The 25,969-nt window shown below is 39.8% G+C and overlaps 1 protein-coding gene across 2 annotated transcripts in view; it reads right to left on the reverse strand.

Annotated features, from left to right (window-relative positions):
- The window catches only part of BRAF (B-Raf proto-oncogene, serine/threonine kinase), an 89,559-nt gene extending 64,026 nt beyond the window's left edge, over window positions 1-25,533 (reverse strand). The window contains exons 1-2 of one of the 2 annotated variants that reach the window (XM_054801309.1): window positions 25,212-25,533; window positions 8,813-8,914 (exon numbers count right to left, since the gene is read on the reverse strand). In XM_054801309.1, coding sequence (XP_054657284.1) covers window positions 8,813-8,914; window positions 25,212-25,355 — 246 coding nt within the window. In that variant the 5' untranslated portion in view covers window positions 25,356-25,533. The remainder of the gene's footprint in view (window positions 1-8,812; window positions 8,915-25,211) is intronic. The other variant, XM_054801232.1, reaches the window with a different exon arrangement.
- Window positions 25,534-25,969: the final 436 nt, after the last annotated feature.

The raw sequence follows: 25,969 nt of genomic DNA on the forward strand, positions 1-25,969 counted from the left end.
TTTTATGGGTTCCATTTTTAATAAATGGACGTAAGTTGCAGGAAACTGAGAACTACTTATTATTTCCTTTAAAAACTCAAGATGCCTAGAGTTGGTCATGAATAGACCTCAAACTTGGAGACTGAAAATATTTTCACTCTAGCCCAATTCTACTGTCAAAAGTAAATTCAAACGTTACCCAAATATAAATAATGGCATTTTTTGACTGTGCAGTAACACAAGTGTGTGTCTCCTACTTCCAGAATCAACTTTTCATGTAAATTCCAGTAAAAGCTCCATGCGTCAAGAATTATTTTCAGTAAACAAAAGTTAAGAATCATAAACTGTTACCATTTCACCAATACTTTTCTAAATACTTACTTCCTTTTCTCATGAACATTGCAAAATATTATTTGAACACATGCAACATTACATTGCTTCCGGATACTTGCGGGCTTAGTTCCTTCACAAAATTACACACATCTTTCAAAATACTCAATCCTACAATGTTTACACTGGCAGCTTAATCTGTCACTAATGCAAACTCAAAGTCAAATGATTTATCTTAAGAGAATAAACAATGAGCATGGAAAGTTTGGAGCTGTTGCTGGCTTTGGGTTCTATACCATCAAATTCTCCGTGAAAAGCTCTCTATTTTTTATGGAGACAAAAGCTCTCAAGTATTATACTGTTACTTACTGTCATAGCAAAAGATCCCACAATAAAACATAACTGAATTGGAAATGCATCAGTAGACTTTAAATACATTTTTCTCTTAAAAAATAAATTCTTTCTATACAGAAGGAACAACAGTACATGCAGCAGAAACAGAATAACTCCAATAAAATCTCATTGTCACAAAAATTAAGTACTTTGGTAAGACATTGGTTTTGGCTGATGACTAGCACCCATAGACCTTACACAGCCAACAGCACCAAGTCAAGACCTAGAATTATCCCATGGAGTTACACTGAAAGTGTATTACAACAGCAAAGCTGACCTATGGCAAGTATTTCCACCTAAAAGGAAGATTATGCCACAGAGTTGCCCTATCTACAGAGGCCTGCACCAGCAAGACCATATTAGCAGACAGGAAGGTTTGTATAGCTGTTCATGCAAGTCAGTCAAGGCCCTCTGGGTCAACTATAAGGTTGATTTCTAACACTGTTTTTCAAAAACAAACAAAAATTTAAAATTAAGTTTGTACAGCATAAAGAAGATTAAGCTGAACATTCAAGCAATTCATTAAATTAAGGATTTTAAAGGCATTTCAGAAGGAAAAGTTTATGAAATCTAGAAAGAAATCCATTAAGCTTACATATTCCTATTAAGCAGCGAGTAATGTTCTACAAAAAAAACCTTAAATCTTGCTTTCAGCTTGATATACAATCACGGGAGAAAAAAGAAAAATAAGAAAAAGGTTGGAAGTCACCTGGTCCAAACATTTGTTTAACACAGAGCTAATTTTTAAGTTCAATCAGGTTGCTCAGGGCCTTGCCAAAGCAAGTTTTGAAAGTCTTGAAGGATGGAGACTCCACAACCTCTGTGCAACCAGTTCCAGGGCTCAAAAACCACTCCCATGATGAAGAATTTTCTCTTATGAAATTCACTTGATGCTATTTGTGACATTGCTTCTTCCCCTTTTGCTGTGCATGCCTGAAAAGAGTCCAGCCCTCTCTTTAGGTTGCCAGAACCTCCAGATTCCTCCTTAGCCTTCTCTTCTCCACGCTAAACACCACCCCAATGCAGTCACACAATTAGCAAGTAGACAGGTCCTTCTTCATGCTGGCTACGCACTTGCTAACGCAGCCCAGTCTGCAGTTTGCTGCTCTTACCGTGAGGGTGAGCAACTTGACAGCTCAGCTTACTGCTCACCAGCATTCCCTGGTACTCTTCCTGCAGAGCTGCTACCCAGCCAGCTGCCTGCACTGATGGGCAACCACCTTGTCACAGGTGCAAGATGCTGCATTCATCTTTGTTGTTGTGCTGCTGCTTCTCATGAGGCTTCTGTTCTTCAACTCCTCCAGCTTGTTTGTTAGTTGCCAAAAATAACACATATTATCCTCAACAAATTTATCTGTTTGTTCTATCACTACGGGACTCCTGATTTAATGTGAATTTACAGTATTTTGCAAAGTTAAAGGAACGTATATATATTTGAAAAGCTGACTATTAGATTCAAATTGGCACTTCTTGTCAATCTACATGTAATTCTATGGCTATCTAAAATAGAAAAAAGTTAATTTTAATTACATTGCATATCACTGTGTCTGCATATCATATACTATAGTATCACACATGTGAAAACACTCCTGAGGCTTCAACTAAAAAATGTATAAAGGCCTGGTAAGCTGCCAAGTCCATCTAAAGTTGGCATGTTTATATACAATGAATATACATGCCATAATACAACTGCTGCGGACTCAGGAGCGGCAGAGTTAAAGTTACTTCTTAAATGTTGCAACCTGCTGACAAAATAAAAACTGACCTCAGAAGTCAACAAAGTTTGCATGATGTTACACAGATGCTCCAGCAGAGTTCTGTTGACAAGATGATGACATGGGATTTTCTCAAAAATATGTACATTTCTGTATTACATATCTTTTATATTTGCTATTTGCTTTCTTGGGCCATAACCATGCTACACATTCTAGTAATAAAATCTAAGAAACAAAAAGCAACAAGTTAAATATTTAAAAAAAAATTAATTCAGGACAAAACCAAGTAGCAAAATATGGTTTCTCCTTCTCCCTGCCCCCTACCACATCTGGTAAGAAACCCACTCTAAACTCAAGTGGATCAACTGCTTTTACCATGCTCTCTCCCTTCCTCAATTTTAGATAATATCCATACATTGCAAGACTCTTAAAAGCCTAAACTACAGTTTCCTGGTCTTTGAAATTGAGATTGTGTTTCTATTTAAAAGATGTCTGACCTTTTAGGCTGTTGATCAAATGCAAATCCCACTAAGTTAAATGGGAGCTGAAGATAGACAGTAACGTACGTCAGGATTTCTTCATTTAGTAAGACTCCTAAATCTGTACTTAGTCTAACTTTAGACACTCCAGTTTTGGTCCAACATATTTGATCAGCATCTGTTAGGAGCCTGGTAAAAATTAATCCAAATTTCCCCAGAGAACCACTACGTTTCCCAGTGCCTACACCCAGAGTTCACATTTTCCTGGAATGCCAAATCCAGTCTGAAATAACCTGAGATTCAGCACTAAGATCCATTTCAAACTGTATCTGCCTGCTGTTGCAATAAGCATACTTTAGATCACCAAAGAGGTAATCTTCTTTAATTAATTAATTTGGCCTCCTGCATGGATTCTTCAGATATACAGGAATAAGGAATTAAATGCTCTCCTCAAATTCAACAGTCAAACTCTCAAAAATGGCAACAGCAAGGCCTCTGAATAAAATACACTTAATATTTCAGGAAAAACGAAAGCTAGGGGAAATAAATCACAGTAGTTGGGGACAAACATACTTCTACCCCCATGATTCTCATTTTAAATCGCTTCCAAGAGTAGGAGTAGGAGAGAGAATGATTCCTTCAAGACAGTACTAGAAAGCTGATTGAGTTTTAAAATTTGATACCACTACCATTCTATCTATGCATCTGTATACTATTTTATTTTGTGTGGAGTCTGAATGAAAACAAAAAAAAAAAAAGCAGGCAGCTTACTCTTGTACCGGTAACTGAAATAACGTACAGGTCCAGGATGCAGCTTCACACCACACGTAGAACTGTTTACATGCGAATGGGCTAATACCGTTCAATCAAATTCTCACAGATGACATGTTCATAGATAATATTGTACACATAACTACGAGGCAAGAAGGGGACACAATGCATTTTGGAAGTTTAAATAGGTAAGGCCTCCCTGAACAGTCATTAAGAGTCTACAAAGGCTAACAAATCTGATTAAGTCTTTTAAGCACTATCTCTCCTTTCTAAGTTCGAGCTGACTGCTTTTGGCCAGTCTGGATCTATACAACCCATTTCAGTTTCTAAAGAGCGTTTGTTGCCAACACTAAGTTGAAATGCACAGATCTTTATTCTCCTTTCCCTAACTTAGGTTATCCTTTTCATCGCTAATTTGTTGGTAGAGGCCAAAAAAAAATTAATTTTTATGGCCATTATAGAAGAATACACAACTGCATATTTTAACCATTTTTGCTAACTGAATCCCAGCTTTCCCCAGTATCCTAACATTGGACTTTTTTGCTGTAAAGATTTCCAATATTCGCAATGCTTAAATAAACTTTAAGAAAAGGGTTTTTCCACAGTGAATCACAAACTGTGTATTTTGGGAAACAGCACTTCAAGGACAGATATAATGCGCTAAGAAATTATGTGGGAAGACAAAAATCATTGATGTTTTCAGCTGCTGTGATACAGAGTGCTTCCAAAAAGTGTGGTAAAATCAACCAAAGAGCTCCTGCAGCTTCTTTTCCAGAAGAAAAGAAAAATGCTATTAGTGATATTTCTACATCTACTGAGTCAAGCAGTTATTGCAAATATTTGACAGCGATTTCCAGGAGTCTGTTAGATCTGAGATGCATGCTCACAAACAAGGGATGGAAGAAGTTAAGAACTAGGATTACCTAAGGAAGAATTTTACCTACAAGACATTTTTAGATTTTAATACAGCCATTGTTTACTACATTTATTATTTCTTCCAGATGGAACAAACAGAAAAGTTTTTCTTGTAATCATATTAAAGAACATTGATAAGATTCCCGAAGCTATTATGAGTTATAGCAATTAGAAGAAAATTGTGTGGTTAATGACAAACGTTCTTTTCTTTCTTCTGTTCATTCTGTTTCCTCCCCCTGAATCTTATATACACACTCAGAAGTCTCTGTGCATCTTTGGTCTCCTCTCCTGCCCTGAGAGGACTGAGAGAAGCTACCTGCTGCCCTCCAGCTTCACGTTACATTTTCCACTCCCAGGCACCTGCAGAAAAATAGCCTGCCCAGGCTCTACAGTCACCTTTTTAAGATCGACACTAAGGAGTGATGGATCAAGGCAGGGAGATACCCCTGAATCCGAGTACCCCGTCTTGCAGGAATAATTAAATATATGTTGAATTCAACATAGCACGGTCAATCACTTTTGATATTTCAAGAAATCTGTTCCTCTTTAGTCAATTGATGAATCCCAAAATGATGGCTGTGACAATAGCTGTCAGTTTTAAAGTTCTTTTGATGTAAAACGCATTGAAACCCCATCAGAATTTTTTAAAAAAGTCTACCGCAAGAAAAACATTTTGTCTTCTTACTCTCAGATGAGCACAGGAACAGAAGCTTGCTAGCTTCTATTTTCTTGAGCAACTGTAAAGTATAAATTCCTATCTGTGAGGTGTATGTTTTAGATTTAACGCACAGATAATTTTACTACATCCTTTGAATGCTCAATATTCAGAATTAATTCTCTTGTTCCATTCTTCAGCTTTCCTATGCGCGTTTCTGCTGCCCCAAAACGTTCCTTTCCACTTTTAATTGAAATGTGATTGTGTCGCCAGGTTCAACCACAACTTTACTTGACAAGTCTACAGAGGCAGCTCCAACACAGGCCAGGAGCCAGCATACAGGGTTCATAAGAAACAAAGGATATAAAACCAGACAGAAGTACAAAAGAACCAAACAAATCCTATTGTACTGAAACTCTACACACCAGAAGATGGATGGATAGCTGTCAAGCTTTTCACAGGTATACAAAAAGCCACAGTTTTGCAGAAAGCATTACAATAACAAACTAGATGTTTACAACAGTGAAAGGCAATATGGGTGGAAGTAAAAGTGTTCATTTGCAGGTACTTATCTAGCAATTAGCTTTAGCTAATTCCAACTTTTGCTAAAAGAACAACATGCTTGCTAATAGCACTCAAGAAAGCTATGATCAACAGGCACAATCTACAGAAGCCCTTAAGAGTTGCTAACATTTTACAGAAGATTTGAAGAGATCAGAGCAGTGGAAGGAAACAGAGGGAAGGGTGATGCAGTCCAAATAACAGACTAGCAAAATTACCCATATAGATTCTGGTTAAAAGCAGGGCAATATTGCACTTTACAGTCAGAAATGAGACTTCAGCAAAACAATCAAAATATAAAAGTCAGAAGAGGATGGACAGAGCATAGGTTACATTACCTTCCTGTTCAAGCACTCTGGAGATAGCATACACACCAGAGCATCAAGACCTACACATAGCCTAGATGTAAAAGCTTGAGGGGAAAGAGGAGTCACACATAGAAGTCAGTGATGATGCTCAGGTATGGAACTGAGCAACAGGCCCAATATTGCACAGCGGCTCTGTACACAGGGAGTTTGCTATTTCTAATGGATGTCAGACGGATGAGTTACCTATTGAACCACTTCAGCTACCCACACGCATTCCGCATACTCTCCTGTTCTTTTTATTCATATCAAAAGGATTATATTTTCTTAGTTCCACATTTCCTAGAAGCAAACATGTTCTTCCACACATTATCACACCTTTTTATAGTTTTGTCCTTTCATGCTGCAACCAGGGTTATTCTGGCCCTTTTTCTGACAGGTGGAGGAATACAGAAAGTCAAAACATTAGCAGACATTAGTGACAGATTAGTTTCAGATAAATTACTGCAAAGTAAATTTTGACAACAGAAAGCAACTCCTGTTCTTGACCAAAGCAAAAGCAGCCAAAAAGGCGGGAAACACACAGAAAGGATGCACCAGACAACTGCTGCTGGTTGAAATGAATAGTCAAGGGTAGACAGTAATCTTGCTTCTGACTGCATCAGGTAGTCTGTAACATATTTCTTCTTTTTCTTTCCCTCACACTTTAGTTCTACCTCAGGAAATCTACACACTAAACAAATGACAGGTTTGCAGCATTTAATCCTATTCACTTCAACCAGTTCTTCTGAGAATGATCTAATCTAAGCTAATGACCATCTGAGGAGAAAGTTACTCTCCTCTCTCACCCCATTTTCTAGGTTCTTGGCTCACAGCTGCAAGTTCTTCCCCTTCCCTAAACTTAACTACAGCTTTGGGGCTCACTGGACATCATGATGACCAAGTTCAAACTACTACCTGGATGGCAAACTAATCCAACGAAACCAGAATATTTTCCTTCCAGGTTAGTGAATGCAAGTGGCTCAGCCATTACTGGTACTGTAAGTACTTGAACAAAAGTAGTGGAGGAACAACACAGCGAAGAGCTGGGAAAAGCAAGGCTTTTCATTTTAATGATGGTGGGCTCTTTTCACAGGACTGCTGTCTCATGGGATAACTCAACTGAAAAAGCAGAATCTCAGTCACTTCCACCTTCCTCCCAATGGATTTACTGTTCCCTAGTCAATACCAGCACTACTTGTCACAAGACCATGACCCAGCAGAACCCTCTGCAGCAGAGGAACACCCTGCTCCACCTTGCAGGGCTTCTCTGCCACGTTGATGAGCCCGAGTTGCAGTTTCATCCCAGTGGCACACGGAATCATGCAACTTGCAAACCTACTTGAAGCTTCGTGGTTGGCAGTCACCAACTATTTCACACGTACTCTTTGCAGTCATAAATATTTACTAGGAAGTGATTACGTAGTGTATACGCCCTCTTCCATATCAATGAACTACAGAACAATCAAAAAGCTTCCAATGTAGGGATCTCAGTTTTAATTTAGATACAAGCAAGTGACAAATGGCTGTAATGAACTAACGATTTCACTACCTGAAATCCAGGCTTAGTACACATCAAGTTCATTACTATTGCAATTTGATACATAGTCTAATGAAACCAACACACACGTGGCAGTATTAAATCCAGACATATGGAATGAACCCGTTCCTGTGAAAACAGAGGTGTGTTTATATACCATTGAGTGGTGAAAATAGTGATTAGCAGTCATTCAATACTCCCATTTCACATTAGCAATAAGTAAAGCAACTATAGAGGACCTCATTTGACCTTAATTGTTAAGGACGTTATGTCAACATTTGTATAATCAAGCTAGTGCCCTGCTCTGACATATTAAGATAAAAGCTAGAAGTACCTCAAATAACGAGATCTTTACTTTTAATTACCCAGTGCCTTTAGGCAGCAATTACAATTTAAAAGACTACAAAAGAAGTCTGGTTGACCTCCAGTTATTTCAATACTTGAGAGAACCAAGAAAAGGGCAGGGTTTGGAGCAAGCAATACCCATTTGATTCCTAATAGACAGAACTTATGCATGCAGTCTTTTTTTATGCTCTTTATGGTCCTACATCAACACAACTTTATGAATCCAGAGTGATGAAAGAATACAGAAATGTAATTTGTAGTTAGTTTACAAATTAAACACAGCTTAAAAGACTATTACTCCACCCTACAATTTTATGTATTTGTTCATGAAGTTCCCTTCTACTAATACCATTTTTTAAAATTCTACACTATTATTTTTTCAAAGAGAAAAAAGTGAAGTCAACTGCTTTAAAGGCAACGTTAGTCTTGTAAGATGTTTTCACATGTATGTGTGTATATTTGCTTTTAACAATGGAGCATGCCTTTTTCTATTAAACACACACCATCTTCCACACGCACACACCCTCCTGTAACTAAAAAGAATGCTTTCTTTTTCAGTTGCACCAACATAACTATCAGACCATGTCACTGATCTTCCCCTACTGATGCGTATCAGGAATCCCATACAGTTCCTTTCCATCTCCAGGGAAAGAGTTAAGTTTCTAACACACAAGGAGAATACTCTCTTTTACTACAGGTATTCTCAGCTTAAATGTAAGATGCTTTAGATAAGATTAAGATAACACACCATTAATATACCAACATTCATTTAAATGTAAACTTACCTCTAAATATATAGATGGTGGGTTATGCTCTCCTCCAAATTTGTCTAGCAGTGCCTCTATATGTTCTTGTGTTAATTTAATCATCTGTTTGATATTCCACACCTGAAACAGAAAATTAAAGATTTTTATAACCAAAAGGAGCCTAGAGAATCTATCCTAAAACAATATATATTTTATTGATATTTAATAACAGAAGTCCATAATAAAAGTATTTTAGTTATCAGTAAAAGAGGGAACATAGCTATCGTGTTCATACACAGTCAGTAAGACACAGCATACTTCTGAGATAAACAGAAAATTAAGTTTGGTTTTAAAATTAACGAGCCATTGAATAAAAAAAACCTTAAGAACAGCTATTTTTTTAAGTTTATCAAAACCATATGAAGTGTTTTCCTTGCAAGACTTTGCAACCCAATTTCTACAGTACTACAAAATTTAGTGAAGGAGTTCTTCTCTCAAACCTTAAGCGATCTGTGTAAACAACATTCACAAAACCTAGACCTAGTGTTCTATTTGCACAAGATTAGGATGTCTTGATAAAGGTGCTTAAAGACCACCTTCTATACTGAGTTCTGTACTCTGTCTACCCTGCAAGTTTTCTTAGAGACCTTGGACATGATGTGAAAAAGACATCTACCTCTAGTGCACAGAGGAAACTTACTGCACTCTATTAAGAAATAACTCACGTTGTTACTCATTCTTCGCAACATCTTGAAAGAGTTAGTTTTAGGACTTCGAGACTATTGTAGGTGAACAATATTATGAATCCTAATTTATACCTAAAAAGGCAAAGCACAAACTCAAAAACACTTAGAGCAATAATGCTACACTGATTTAAGAAGCTACATTAGTCCGACCAAAATCAGAAATTTATAGCAGGGGAAGAGGGAGGAAAATGAGCATCTCTTCTTCATAGGTACTGTTATTCAGACTATTTATCAGGAAAAAATGATTATGCCAGAGTTATTAGACCCAGGATGGAAGAAATTATTATACACAGTGCTTCTTCCAAAGGGATTTTACAGATTCCTGTTACTTTTTTCAGTTTAACTCTTATCCATTTCACAAATTATAATATATACAGTCTCAAGACCAGGTCTGAATTTACAAATTGTGACAACCTTCCTCTTTGAAAAGAAGGTGCAAATAACATCATATTCTAAAGTAGGCACCAATAATAGGTTCCAATCCAAGTTGGATCAAAATAAGTTTTACTACGTAACTTGAGATGTTTACAAAGGAACAAACTCTAAAATACAGAAATCACATTTTGCACACCTCCTTATTTACCCCTTCTAATTCTAGACATCAGTTATTTGCCAGTAATTTCCTAAAGTAAACTAATAATTGATTCATTTCTAGCCCAAGTTTTAGAACAGGTACCAGAAGAAAGATTTCATCAAGAAGCTACAGTCAAGCAAAAATAGTTTGCTCAGGAATAAGCAATCCAAACTACGAAGAGTGAGGGGACACCAAACAGAGCCTGCTATTCAAGTATTCTGTATGTAAATTCCTTTGAGGTGACTGTAAAAGTCAGCTTGCTTCTCAACTTGCGATCAATTTATCACATTGAAGCTAGGACTGCCAGCCAGCAGCAAAGAGGATTTCAGTATTTTGCTAGTTTTTTCCCAAGATGGCAAGAGCTAGTTGTATGGTTGGTGAAAAGAACAAGCTCGAATGAACACTATTTCAATTAATCTGTTGAATATAAGATGTTTAGGATGTTTAGTTACCGTGTAACTGGTAACATGCTGTTAGCCTGGGTGCTTATACAGAAAATTCTTGGCAAACTAAGGAATCACCTCAGGATTACCTTCAGAAACAGGTTTCATTGGTATTTAACATAACTTCTATTATTTGGTCCTTCTGGCAATTTTCCTCAAACCTGTACTGTACCACAGCCAATATACAACCATTTACTATACCTAAATGCCTGGCAATAGGGGAGGTGGAGAGGGAAGATGCTTCACTGACACAGTAACCCAGAACAGCAGAGGGGTTGAGGTTGGAAGGGACCTCTGGAGGTTATCCAGTCAAACCCCCTGCTCAAGCAGGTTGCCCAGGACCATGTCCAGACGGCTTCTGAATATGCCCAAGGATGGAGACTCTACAACCTCCCTGGGCAACCTGTGCCAGTGCTCCGTCACCCTCACATTAAAAAAGCGCTTCCTGATGTTTCGAGGGAAACCTCCTGTTTCAGTTTGTGCCCATTGCCTCTGCTCCTGTCACTGGGCACCTTAAAAAAGAGCCTGGCTCCATCTTCCTTTCACTGACCCTTAATCATCTTTATGGCCCTTCACTGGACTCTCTCCAGTATGTCCACGTTTCTCTTGTACTGGGGAGCCCAGAACTGGACCCAGCACTCCAGGTGTAGCCTCACCAGTGCTGAGGGGAAGGAACCTCTGTCAGATGAGTTTCCAAATATTTCTTTTTTTTTTAAGATTCACAATTAATAACTTCCTTGCTCATATGTTATTTTCTATTTTGTGCCATAACTACAACCTTGCTTCTCTCTTCTCTTACAGTAAAGATATAGAATAACAAATATAACTGAACAACAGCAATATTCACAACAGAAGCATATTATTTAGGAGATGTTTGCAAGAGAATCAAACAGCCTTTAACGAGGGCAGAAATCTTCCTGCTAAGTTAATATCATGACAAGAACAAGAACTGAGTGACTAATGAATAAAAAAATTTTGAAACCTACCAGCAGCTGCCAGGCTACGGCAAAAATGTCATTACCTGAAGCTGAAGTCTAGTGGAAGACAACACTGCTCAGAGGAGCTGGAAACGGTGCCCTGAACTACCTACTATACATCTGTGCACTAAACCAAGAGCCTTTCCACAAGTGAATCTTACAGGAAAACTGCATATGGATTTCTATCATCTTAGAAAGGCTATTCTCACAGGTAAAAGTGTGCTGAAGGAAGAAGGAAATTTATCAGTCAACCATAATTACTTGTTGCTCATAGAAATGGAAAACCTATATCGCGTGCCATATTCATCAAAAATCTTCTGACAAGCAAAAAAACCTTTCACAAATCTAGTATTGACTAGCATATTCTATCCCTAATGAAGTAGGCACAAGAACACATATGCCATGGCAAATTTCCAAGCTTCACAATTTCCCTTTAAGTGGCAACTTCTACTTATTTTTACTTACAGAAGACATCCTTCTGGTTTCCTATATCAGTGAATATGCTTACATACAGGTTTTTGCAGTCCAAAGCATCCTTAACGTGAGAATCAACCCCTGTGCAAGTACACTGCATCCTACTACACAGGATCTATGACTACAACAATTCAATTGAAGGAACTAGAGTCTTTTCCTAGCTGGAATTCGGAACTGGCGCTCTGTGCAAATGACCTCATGCAACTCAAAAACTTCTGCTTCTACACACCACAGTATCCACAGCTTCTACTTCACAAAAAATACACCGTACTTGTTGCATTTACACAGCCAGCAGAGCCAGCAACTTCAGCCTGTCTTTTCTCCTCTCATACTTGTTTGTTCAGCTAAGTTATCTCAGCTAAGTTTGCATCATGTGCCCAGCCTTACAGACTCTGAGCCAAGACACATCCCCATCATCTCTGTGGAAAAAACCTGAAACACTAGGTTCTTAAGAATTAAATCTCTTGAGTTCAGTAGCACTCACAGACGTACAGGGTTTTTTTAACTGCCCAAATAAAACCTAAGTGTTCAAAAATTGCCTAGGATTTTAGTAAGCATCTCATGCCCCGTAAGCATGTACATTCCAAGACAGCAGCAAAGAACTACCTAACAGAGACAGCAAAAACATGAAGTAGAGAATCCTTTTAGCTATCAGTTGTGGACCAAAGAGCTTGTTCCTAGACACCAGAACAAAAGTTTTTCAAGCTAAATGCATACACACTAATACCATTCCTTCCTCAAGATATCACAGTAATCCCTTTATCCACATTGTATTCACACTTTCTCTAGAAATAAAAAAAACCTGCAGAAGCCTGCTGGTCATTAAGAAAGAACAGACCTATTTTTTGTTACTCTTATAAGCACTCCACTACACTTAATGAAACTCCACATCTGTGGGAAATCATAAAACCACAACTGCCAAGTATCGTGCAGAAATACCAAAATTGGTGCCAGCCTAAGAGACAGTTGCTAGAAATCTTAATGTATTCTGAACTAAGTCTGTAATGCACCTAGTACTGTCTACATGCAAGTCCTGCCCTTTCCCACAGGAAGCAGCATGGTTATTTGAGACGTACCATTTCATTGTAGTTCCATGCAAAAGCAATGAATCCTTTACAGCTTGGATAACCTTATCATTTTTCCAAAAAAAGCCTCAAATAAATTTTTCTGTCTTATCTGGTAGCATTAGGTTAAGGTTATTCTCTATCACAAGAGATTAGATTTGATTTTCCTTTTAGTGCTGCTGACACAAGGAAGCTGACGCAGGCTAACATGGACACAGGCAGCCAGAAGACTGGAAATATTCCAGATATACTGGAATATATCAACTTGTATCTGCCTATTGTGGATAATTGTGCATTAATTTTGCAAATAAGCACTCCCTTGCAATGTAATAAAGATGATGACCTATTTCAAGCCAGAGGCAAGTCAGATACAGTAAAAGCCTAAATCCATTCTGTTCAGGAAAGACTATGGCTCCACAAACGCGAGACTATAAGCCACAATGTTATTTTCATGTCCTTTGCTGCTTGTCAAAATATGCGGTGCCCGAGACAGCACAAACCAAACTAAACTTTTATACTTTTTGCACCTGGCATCAATACTCAAATCTTGCAGCACATCCCAACTGTAAGCTCTATGATTCACATTTGGTAGAAGACACCCGACAGTTCAAATCTATTCTGTAAAGAAAAAAAAAAGCCATTATTTGTCCAGGCACAGTATGTCCTGCATTTGGATTATCATACTTGGTGATGATGGAGGGTACTTTGATAGAACCAACTAGGTAATTAAAAAAAAAAAAAGGCATTTTATTTGGAAACTGTTTTATAAGGAGGACAAAATCATCAATACCAATCCAATACTATTATAATCAGTCCCTTCGGGCTTCTTTTTTACAGAATCAATTCAGTTGTTTGGTCCACTGAGCTAGGATCCATTTTGTCAGAAAATGCTTTAGAAAGCTGTCATGTGTGAGATTGTTCTTAGCTGGACTAACGTCTTAATAACTTGGAAGTGAAGTATTAAAAGTGAAAGAGAGGCAAGAGGACATATGAATGGGGTTAATAACTCAGCACCCCACCTCAGCATTCACATGTCAAGAAGCAGAGTTTGCATTTTCCCAGTTTCTTTGCTGAAAATCACTGTTACCTCTTCCTCATATTTTGATATCTTTTCCTGAGATAGTTTTCCCCTGCATCAACCTTAAATGGTGCTAGTCCTCTTCTTGCCCCTTACAAAGCTTGCTTTTCATTTTCTGCAGTCATTCGCTGGAACATGCACATACAGCAGGAAGGATAGTCCATTCCTTCATCCTATACTTCAGGCTCGAGCTCTTCTCCCTCTCTCAGTGGAAGTTTCTTTCAACTCGCACATCCACTGTGTTAATTTTTGCATTTTTCCTACTCTCTGCTAACTCTTCATGCTTACCATATTTTCAACAGTGTAGTTAAACTTTTTAGTATTTTTCATACTTTATTTAATAACAGTTGAAAAACTTTACTGAATTGAAAATCAGCTTGCAATGGGTTTCCCATAAGAGTTTACACAAGCGATATGAACATCCACATTGAAACTGCCTTTCCTAGTTTATCTTCCTCAACTTTTTATTAATGTTGGTGAATCATTTTTATCACAGCTCCTTTATGATGTCTGATACACAAACTTTGACAGTGTATTTTCATTGTCAGCTAACTAGACGGTTCAGAATGAGTCTGGTAAAATTTACGACAACAGAATTGTAAATAAGTTACAGACAACAATATCTACAGAAGTTACTGTAGCCAAGAGAAAAAGGATCTGGTACCTCTTTTTCCACAAAAGTCTATAAACGTATCTTTCTAGATTGAAGAAGAATGGCCTGGGTGAAGATGTATAACCGTATGTTCAAGAAGGAAAATCCTCAAGAAAAGGTACAACATTTTTTATACTATCCTGTCTGATGACTAGGATCATAACTAGGTCAGCTAATACAGTAATGTGATCAGCAGGCATCTGCTGTAAGCACAGCAGTTAGTAAAATATTAAAAAGGCTTCAAGATTAAAACCATTTTCCATTTAACAGGTAACATTTTTTAGAAAGGAAAGTTCAATTCTTAAGCCCCACAACCAGTAATGCAGTGTCTGTTGTGACACTGTTCCCGTTAAGCAAAAACACTCCACCAAAAGCCAACAACTCCCTCCCTACTCCAAAAACATACAAAACGTCTGATCAAATTAACGCTCAAGTATCAGACTATCATCCTTAAGGACTTAGCAGCAGAAACTCTACTGAAAAAATAAGTGGAAGACTAACTCTGTGATTCTAAGGCAAACACATTCTATAAAGACTTGCTTTCTTTACCGGACGATTTCTATCATGCATAATCCTAGTATTACTAATACTTAGGTTTTAGCTAATATTCCTGCATCTCTCATTTATTTGCAAACCATCAGCTGCAACTGAAAGTCATCACTGTTTTTTCCTTTGTTTAATTCTAAACACAAAATTATTTGCTCATCATTCAGCTCTACTCTTAAAGCAGAATAAATAACCTTTCAGTCTGTAAGGCCTTCACCTCTTAAGTTGCCCCCTCTATAACAAAAGAAATTCAGACTTCAAACGTTCCTTTCTTATAAGTGTTTAAAAGTATTTTTAAATACAATGATAAATTGTAATGGATAAAACTCAGTGAAGTCTAGCCTTGTAACATAACCCAGAAGTTTTTCTACAAGAATGAAGTCACCAAGACCCTTGGGCAGTGGCTGCTCTGCAGCTTACACCAACCTAGGAGGATGGTGCAATCACCATATTGTCTCTCGCCATGTACCGCTGCTCCCTTCCTTACTCTTTCTCCAGAGAAAACCTTTGGCTGAACCATTTCAGTACACGATGCAAGCAGAAAATTGTTCTCTTTGTCAAGGTTAGTTTTCTGCCAGCCTAGTGTGCTGAAACAGCTTGGCAAGGGACCCAATGACCACCTGAGCCGGTAGAAAAAGTCACCTTTCCTCTCTATAGCCCACAGTTGGATGGATTCTGGCTACCATGAAGCAGCAGCCTTCCTGTTTAAGTCTCAATTCTCTTTCATTCCCCCACTTTTTCCATCACCTACCATCTTTGCTGCTTGCTGCTAAGTAGAATTTGCCTCCAAGCACTATAAAAAGGAAAGTTAACAAATGTTTTCTACCACAGTAGAACAGCAGAGTGTGAAAAGTAAGAGGTGTCTGTATCCTTAATTTAAATCATTAACCACCAGTTGCATGGCTTTCTTTGATCTACCTAAATCTTTAATTCCACATTCCTCGAGGCTTTTGTGTTGCATTACTACTAGCCCCCTTCATTCGCTTTGGTACTAATTCAGTAGTCATGAAGATCATGCACAGATCAAGCTCTGGTACAATTCACTGTATTTAAATTTATGAATTTAACAACTTCTCCCTAGACTGTCACGGGTTTAAAAAAAAAAAGAGAGAAAAAACCCCTATCCAGATTTCCTAAGTTATTTAAGAATGTAATTTTGCTTTAGAGATGTAACTACCAGAGACTCTCAACAAGCTTTAAATCCATATAACAATGAAATTTAAAAACAGACTATCATGCATGCACCAGATTTTATTTCTCCGCACACCTTAAACTAAAGACAAGTCATATTTGTGATGGAAAGCAAGCAGCCAACCAGCTAATTACAATAATTGCCTATAAGAAGCAAATGCTAGTTGAGCAGAGCTCTTGTACAGCTTGGGTCACATTAATTAAAGTGACAAAACAAATAAACTCAGTCTCAGCTCAACTACAGAACTTATTCTGCTCTCTCTTTGCCAGAGCACACAATTAATTAGACTATCCAGAAAAGATAACCAGCATCTATTTAAATGTTCATGTTATCAATCCATAAAATAATGTTATAAACTTTGCAATATTCCACCACTAAACTATTACTACACTGTACATGTGTTTTGTACCAACTGGTTAGAAAATGTAAGAGACAGCTGGAATTGTTAGTCAAGTACAAATATATTCTGTTTGTTCAGAAATATCTGTGATCCAATAAAGTAACTAAGGTATCCCATTTTTATCACAAACAGGTCTCAAAATCTGAAACAGAGCAAATGTACTTGGTTTTTTATTTGTAAAACACAAGTAATTTGCTCCCAATCACAGAAAACAGTCACAAATAGAAACTGCCACAGAAACCGCATTCTCCTAAATGGCAGTCTATGTTCTACTCAGCAGACCATGCTGCCTTAGTAACCCTAGTACCAATATAAAAACGGAAATAATTTAAAAGGCAGAATTGGCTCCTTGCCACTCACTGTAGACTTAGGTGAGTTTAAAAAAAAAATCCAAACCAAGATACAACAGCTACCATGGAAGATGCTGAAAACTACCATCTAGTTTAGAAAACTGACACCCCCTCCCCCCAAAAATCAAACCTGTTGAAAAAGATATTTTCATTTGACTCAAACTTCAGCTAATCGAATTGGAGAACCAGTTAGAGAGAGCTTTTGCAGCCCCTGTAGCCCCCCCACTACCAAAACCTTGCCACGCAAACCCAACACAAGTACATAAAACCTGCTTCAAGACTTATACCCTATAAATACTGAATCCAGAGACTGGAAGAAGTTACATCAATTTTCAACGATGTACAGGTTAAAAATGTCACAAGAGACTTTATTAGCACTTACAAATTGTATTCTAGCAAAATTATGAGAATGCTTAAAGAAATCCATTCTGAAAGCTACCTCACATGATGCTGAAGACTCATATTTAAATCTACATTACTTACAACTAATTAGAGAGAATGTTTGACCTATTAAGATTTAATCAATAAATTTACAAAACCAGTTCAAAGACTGAGGCACCAATATACAACCATCCAGTTCCAAACACCTAGATACTACCAACTTCTTATAGTCATAATGATATATTTTATTTCATGTTGATTTTATAGTGCTTTTCAAACACCATTAGTCAATAACTAGTACTAGAGAGATAAAAAAACTAGACACACTACTCAAACTTCACAAATGCCTACCCTCAAAAAAATGTTGACCAAACACAATGTAACTGCATTTGAAAAGTATTTACTACTTATCAGTGCATTTAACAGCAGCTTTAGTAATTAATATGCTGTTTAAGGGACCTCACTACCCAACAAATGAAGATATTAGAGCTGGTATTCCCGTTTTTGTGGCCAAAAAAAAAATTCCTAGCCAATTAGTTACACAACACATTTTTAAACAGTAAGTACATTTTGTTCATTTACAACCTTACTTGTAAAAGATTTTAAAGAACGTTGGTACTCTTCATGTAGAAATTTAATTGCCTTTTCATACTAGATTTTGTGCAGGTGTACTGGGAAAACCCACAAAAAACATTTTACCTGATCAGAACCTTAGAAAAATAAAAGCTTCCTTCAGCGCCCAAACACACTCCTATGACCTCCTGAATTCAATACTGATAGTGCAGAAAATTCATCCGATACTGAGCACTGCATGACAAACTCCATTTTCAACAGAGCAGAGGTTCTGTTTTCTGATCTTTAATGTTCAGGTTGGTCACGTGTGTTACGGTGGGATGATAGCTGGCAGCACTGTTCCCCAAAAACTCCTGCCTCAACCGACAGCACCTTCAGACAATGGGAATGGTTTAAAATTAGATCTTGGCCTGTTTCACCCTTTTTTGCTAAGGTCCACATTCATTAAATGTCATCAGAAACAGAATAAAGAAAGGCACCGTTGCAGCTCCTTCAAAACACACAAATGCTGAAAAGGTGGAGCAACAAGACAAACACTTGCAGCAAGGAGTTTATACAGGAAAAAAGAAAATGCATGTAATCCTGCATCAAGCAGCCTTGTTTAACTTTAGCAGTGGTCACAGAAGAAGAAATCAGCTGCATAAATACATATTTCATCATTTTGGAAAGAAGCTGTGTGCAGGATGGAAGATTAAGAGGATTCCATTGTACGCCCAAAAAGCCCGAGAGCAACTGGAACAAAAAAGCTGAAGCAAGGAAACACGTATATTGCATACTGACTTCTGTATCCTGCACTAGTGATGAGAAAGTAGCTGTGTTCACACACACACAGATGTGTGAACAGTTGAAAATGACAAAAAAACATCTCACACTTCAAAAAACTAAATACTGTACCTAGAACTCTCACCTGATCAAAGCTGTTGGAAAAGTATACTTACTATACAAGAAGCTCATAGAGGACCTTCATGTCCCTGGCATACTGGCAAAACTATGGCACGGAATCATATTTCTGTGAAAGGTATGCTCAGAAGCAATCCACAGAGATGAAGTGAGATTGTTACAACCCAGCACGGGAAGCTCAAGACCATAAAGATCTAATGTGTCAGGATCTAAACCTGGCAAGTCCAGTTCAGGAAGCCTCGGCTGAACAAGACTTCTCATTTGAATATTAAAAAAAAAAAAAAAATAATGAAGGCCAGTGCAATTTCATGGGACAAAGACCATCTTAAAAGGAAAAAAGTGGGGGAAGGAACTGGAACCCCACCATACTACCACTCACTACTCTCCCTAACTACATTCCTTCTGTCTCCTACCTCGCAAGAGTCTTGGAGTTCATCAGGCGCCATGTTGAGGAGATTCAGTTCACTGAGCTTGCAAAGAACTAACCCAGCAAAAACGATGCCATTTTCTCCAGTGTTGAGTTGAATCATCTTAGGAAAGGACCTACATGGTACTAAGGGAGTAGATCTGGCTGAGCAACCCGATACAGGGTGTAAGAAACAGCAAAACCTCCCCTCTGGATGGCAGAGCACCATTTGATTGACTTCAGTGTAACTGCTGTGACAGGGAGCAGCATTAACCGTTGGGGGCTACGGTTATGACAGAGCATTTCTACTATATTGTACATTACACCGCCCTTCACAAGTGACTTGTTCAAACTGAAAATAAAACTCACATAAAACTTACGCCTGGCCAAAAAGAGTGTATAAAAAATTCTTAACCCTTAAGTAGCTTCTATGTAAGGCTGGACTGAAAGAGAATTATTGATTTCACGATCATTTGAAACCCTCTTTTGTTTCCTTTGGAAGAACAAAAATAATTTTATTTCCTACTAATTGAAATTTCCTCCAAAATCTTTCATGCAGTCAAATTTTCTATAGATACAATAATTAGACTGAACTATAGATTCGTAACAAAATAATAATGTGGAATATCAGAGCTTTAAGGAAATGAGGGTTTTTTTCAGTTTGTTTTAAAAAATAGCTACCATCAAAAGATATCTCCATAAAAACTAAATCTCATTTGGTCTACAGTATTCTTAACTACATGCAACAAAAGAATTGCCTTTCCTGGCTAAAACCAACTGTCAAGAAGGATATTAATAGAACAGCTTTAAAAACAAGACTTCTTTGAGTTTAACAAGTATAAATGGGAATAGTATTAGTGGCTTAAGTAACAACATAAATTAACAAAAAACTCAGTACCAAACACTCTGTATCCAACCAGTCTGTGGATATCCACAGAGACAAGAAACAAGCCTCCTGAGACATCAAAACTTTTCAGAAGCAGCTACAACTGTACGAAGCAAGTTTTTCATAATCAAACAAGCTACCACAGGACAGAGCTGTTAATCCTATTGCCTTTTGAGAAAAACCTCATGAGCAGAAACCTCTTTAATATCCCCATTAAACTCAAGTATTTCAAAGTCATGTTCTAACGTTCGATCTACCTTGCCACAAATAAATCACAACCTCTTGTCTTTTTTCCTTAGGCTTTTTATTAAAGTCATCATCTTTACACCTGGATCAACTTTTCCCCATCACTCCTGACATGTTTGCCTGTGGAAGTGACAGAATCTATTAATGAGTATTTTATAAATAAGTTAAGAAAGTCTATTTTCATGCTTCACTATACCTAGCCATAAAGAAAAAGTCTAATAGTAACATGAAACCATCTCCTCTGCTACCACTTCAACTCCCTACTTCTGCCAGTAATCTCCATGAGCCTGGAGAACAAGTTATTTGCATTCTTCTTTGTATCAGATTTCACAACTTCCATTTATTTTTTCTTTTTTAAATAACCTCAATTTTTTCCAGTCTTTCTTCAAGGCTCTGATCTTCTAGACTTCAGATCACCCCTATTATCCTTCTCTAGACTCTCCCCTGCTAGACCATGTATTTCTTAAAGCTGTGACCCTAAGTCAGACATTGTACTCAGCTAAGGCCTTTCCCACACTGTGCAAAACAAAATAATTATTTCACTCATCTTTTGAGATATACTCCTGCAGAATATTAGCTGGGTATGAAGCATCTTGTAGTTAAAGTTTAACTTGTCCTCACAATTAATAGGATGTCATTCACAGACTATAAAGTTAGCTCAAGCACTGAACACAAATGCAATGAAACATAATTGAGATTCAACATAAAATGTATTCCCAAAACTACAAGAGCAATGAAGGAAAAAAAATGCTTATATCGTTTCAACTTTCCAACTAAGTAGCATGTTTAATTGTAAACTCTTCAGGGAAACAGAAACTTAAAAGGAAAGTTATTCTAATTCCCAGCATGACAGGTTGCCTAAATGTTATAGCAACAAAAGTAATCTCAGTTTTTCTCTGTGAATCTATGTTACTTTGAGAACCCACCACTTAGTATAAGGTTAGAGGCACCTTTTCATTCTATGCATCTTATTCTTCTTCTTCTATCTGTTTTATAACATTAAGGTTTCTAAATATATAACTAATATTCACACAGAATAAATTCCAGCATTGCCGCCTAGAAAACGATTGACCATCCATCCAACAGCTCAGGCTCTCACTTCGCAACCTTCAAAGTCATTTTCATCTTCCAAAGAGCAGTTCAGAGCACAAAGCTCTGAGTACAGAAAATCCCATTTGAATTATTTAATATTGGTGTAAATAATCTCTAGCAACAAGAACAGAGCCTTTCCTCCCAGCTGTCACACACTCCTTACTATATCAACAACCCTGTAATACTCTGAAAACCTTCCATCCAAACAAACTCTTGTCCCGAGAATTCATCCTGGGGAAGAAGCCAACCTACGTGCCTCCGGACGCCAGCACTCATCCTAGGCCTCCTGACACCAGCAACTCAACAGTGAGGAAAATTCCTGCTCAATTAACTTGCCCCTACCCTTTCCAAATCCTCATGCCTCCAAAAAGTACCTATTTCTGAAATGTACTATATGAGTGCACAGGCAACTACTCTTACTGATCTTGAATTGTAATACAGAAAGAAAAAAGCTTTAGCAATTATTATACTCTTATGTAATGACTTCATTTTTAGAAGATTTTTACTATCAGTAGTTAGGCTACTGAGGCAACTTCTAATGCACTAAATTCATTATTTGATTAAAAACTGGCCACGAGTTGAACAATATGGCTCTAACATTTGCTTTTCAAAACACCAACCCCTGAATTTGTGACACTGACATAGTCGTAACCAACACAGAGCACTCAATTACATTCTTGATACAGAACACCTCCTTTACCAGAGGACTCCAACTTACAAGTTTGTGTAAGACTACTTCAAGGTCTGTCAGAGATTCCTGTTGTCTGCCCCCGCCCCCTTTAAAAGTAGAAACTGAGTATACAACTGAAGTTTTTCCTTCTGGAAATCAGGACTGCATTTCCTGAAAGATTATAGGGAACTAAAACCTTTCCAGGTATAATAAGTGAGGTTATGCTCCTTGGCAGGCTTCCACAGCAAGGTTACTTTTAAAGCTTAGATTTACCTTGTCTTGAAGGAATGAAACAACACACTAGAACATGCACTTACATTAGAACCGTAAGTCAGTTAGAAGCACTTCAGTATTTCTCTGACTTATGTCACTTTGAATTTGCATTACACTTCAGGTTGGCTTGTTTTACTATTAAGGATAGTTTCCATTTTAACTATATCAGCAATTTTTTGATCTTGAACTTTATTAAAAGTACAGGTTTAGATGAAGTAATAGGTGTACTTAAACAAAATTTAATTACTTACGACTTGAGGAAGAACTAGCTAACTAAAGAACAAAACCACATCAGAAAATAAAAATTCTAGCACCAGCTCTGCCTTAGACACATATGTTTCAGTATTTCCAATATATAAGAAGTTTGCTTTTAAATAATACAAGAACACTCCCCCATACTTCTTAACCTTGAATATACGCACCCATACTTGCAATGTACCAAACTCTCTTGTTGGCAGGTGCTCCAGACACCAGACTGCTTCTCTCTCTCCCGCATAGGATGTAAGATATTCAGGGTGGGGGGGAGAAGCAGCTACACTATGTAGTTTAGTATTTGGAGTCAAATCTAGTGACTGACACAGATTAAAACATTTTTGAAGTTCAAGTGAGTTATGGTAGTTTCATAAACACTCTCCTTGGTATGAAAATTGATTTTTAAAAAAATTCTTGCCTCCTGCCACTGCTTTCCCCTCTCCTGTCTCTCCCACTGCAGTTTATTTACCCAACTCAGCTGTACTGCTGTTACTGTTTCTAGGGCCACAATATAAACCAGTTATTGAAATAATTCCACAGAGATTTCTTTTTTTTATGGCAGAAATAACTGAGAAAGTCAGTTCCATGCACAGTCGCACCAGCACAATCTGGGTGATAAAGGTCAGCGAGAAGCATTTAACCTCATTTTGCTACTGAAAGCATTCGTTAAACCCCACTCTTTAGGTATTTAGGTTTCTCAACTCATCGAGAGTTTCTCCTTACTCAGGAAAGTTAAGACCAGACTTGCATTACTCAAAGCATTTAATCATCATGCTGGTTAGGTGTAAAATACATGTATACTGCTGAGTTTTGCCTTCCTTCAGCAAGTCAGGAGCTCCTTAAGATGAAGGGATCAATCTCACCTCTCACCAGTATCAACAGGAACAGATTCCTTCCCTATTTCTCCTTTCTGGCCATCTACCCAGCACGAGCTCTAGTACTTGTCAAACTTCTCAGGTCATTAATTCCACTATGATCCACTATGCTATTAATACATAAAATGGATCAAAAGATAGTCTTTTTCTGGTGAGGTGGGAGTCAAACTGGACCCCTCTGTGAGCTGATGATCCAAGCCAGCTCATTTTTCCTGCCAGAAGCTCTACCCCCAGAGCAGCGAGGAGCCGTTATCTGGTGGGCTCGGCACCTCGCAGGGCCACGAGACTCTGCTCACAGATGAGGCGTCCTGTACCGATTACGCAGACACACTCAGCAAAGCTCAGCTGAAATAATCTTTAGCAACTAACACTCTGAACAAGAAGGCAGAGCTTCTGGCATCTGTATTTACCTCCTGAACAGACTCGCTGCATGGCATTTGGCAATTCGTTCTGACTTCAATGCCTACAGCATTCGAATCTGCAAAATACCTTGTGTTGTTACAAACCATTTTATTCCACCTTCTGAAAACATTTCAGAAGTGTTAGCAACTTACACTTTAACCCTAGCAAAACAGGTAGTACCGCTCGCTCTCCGTGGGATTGGGAAGTTAAGTAATATGCCCCAAAACACAGGAAGTATGTAAAAGAGACACCAACCAGAGGCCTGACATCCTCAACGCCTGCACAGTGCCCTGTCCGTTAACATTTTCTCAAGCTCCTCGTGCAGAACCAGTGAGCCAGGCCAACACCCACAAAAGGAACCGTACCCAACCCTAGTTTTAAAATACATTTGAAGTGTTTCAAAACCATCAGGGGAAACGGATTACAAACCCCCTCACACACAAAAGCTCTGCCGGCCACAGCCACCAGGTAACAGCACGCGTGACAGCAGGGACACGGACGTGGGCTTGTTCGAAACCAGACCTCGACCCGCCACCCCTCCCCAGCCGGAGCGCGGCGGGGCGGGGGAAGCCCCGGCCCCGCGGGTCCGGGGGCGCCGCCTCCTCACGGCGGCACGGGCCGCCCCCGGGACAGAGCGGGCCCGGGCCCCGGGCGCTGCCCGCGGGCGCCGGGGGGTGCGCGGCGGGAGCGAGGCCGCGGCGAGGCGCGGAGCCTCCCTGCCCCGCCACTGCATCACTGGCGGCGGCTGGAGCGAGCGGCGCCCCCGCCGCTGGAGGTGGGGGGAGGAGGCCAGGGCCTCCCCGGAGCGGGGATCCCCGCCGCCGTCGCCGGGTCCACACCTCACCCTCCCCCGCGGGGCCCCGGCGAACCCCACGCCGCCGCCGCCGCCCCGTCCGGGCCCGCCGGCGGCCCCCGGTTGCGGGCCGGCCGGAGGGGGCGGGTGCGCGATCGGCGGCGGCGGGGGGCGGGGGGGCGAGTGGCCTCACCTCCTCCGGGATGGCCGGGTCACCGCTGCCGCCGCTGCCCCCCGCGTAGCAGGCACCGAGCGCGGGCGGCGGCGGCTCCGGCTCCATGTCCCCGTTGAAGAGCGAGGCCCCCTCCGCGCTGCTGCCGCTGCTCAGCGCCGCCATCTTGGATCGAAGCGCTGGGGCGAGGGAGGGGGAGGGGGGAGCCGCGTCCCCGCCGCCGGGACGCCCCCAGCCGCGACCCGTAGTGGGAGGGGGGGGAGGGGGGCGAGCGCAGATCCCGGCCAGCTCCCAGCGGCCCGCGCCACCGGCACGTCACGCCCGGCCTCTGACGTCACCCAGAATCGCCGCCGCGGCCACTGCGCATGAGCTGTCTGACGTCACCGGGAAATACCCTGACGTCACGGCGCGACCACCCGTCGCCCTGGGAACTCGAACGTGGGCTCGGGCCCCGCCCCCCTCGCCGCGGTCCCGCCCCCCCCGCCGCCGCAGCGACCCCTGGCGGCGCGGAAGCGCAGACGGCGGCGCAGCGGTGGCCCGGCGGCGGCCTGAGGCGCAGCGCGGGGACCCCCGCACGCTGCCGGCGCAACAAATCCAGGACTGAGGCGCCGGCAGGATTGAAGTCGGAAGCAAATGGGATCTTACGTACTGTGGGGGCTAACGGTGTGCTGGAACAGGAGTGCGGTGAATAGGTGAATAGGCAAGGGAGGAAAGGGACTGCCAGACCCTGGACTGGTCTGACATCATTTGACTAACAATTGGAGCTTTGAGATGAATCT

This window comes from Grus americana, chromosome 1, assembly GCF_028858705.1.
Source record: "Grus americana isolate bGruAme1 chromosome 1, bGruAme1.mat, whole genome shotgun sequence".
Taxonomy (NCBI): domain Eukaryota; kingdom Metazoa; phylum Chordata; class Aves; order Gruiformes; family Gruidae; genus Grus; species Grus americana.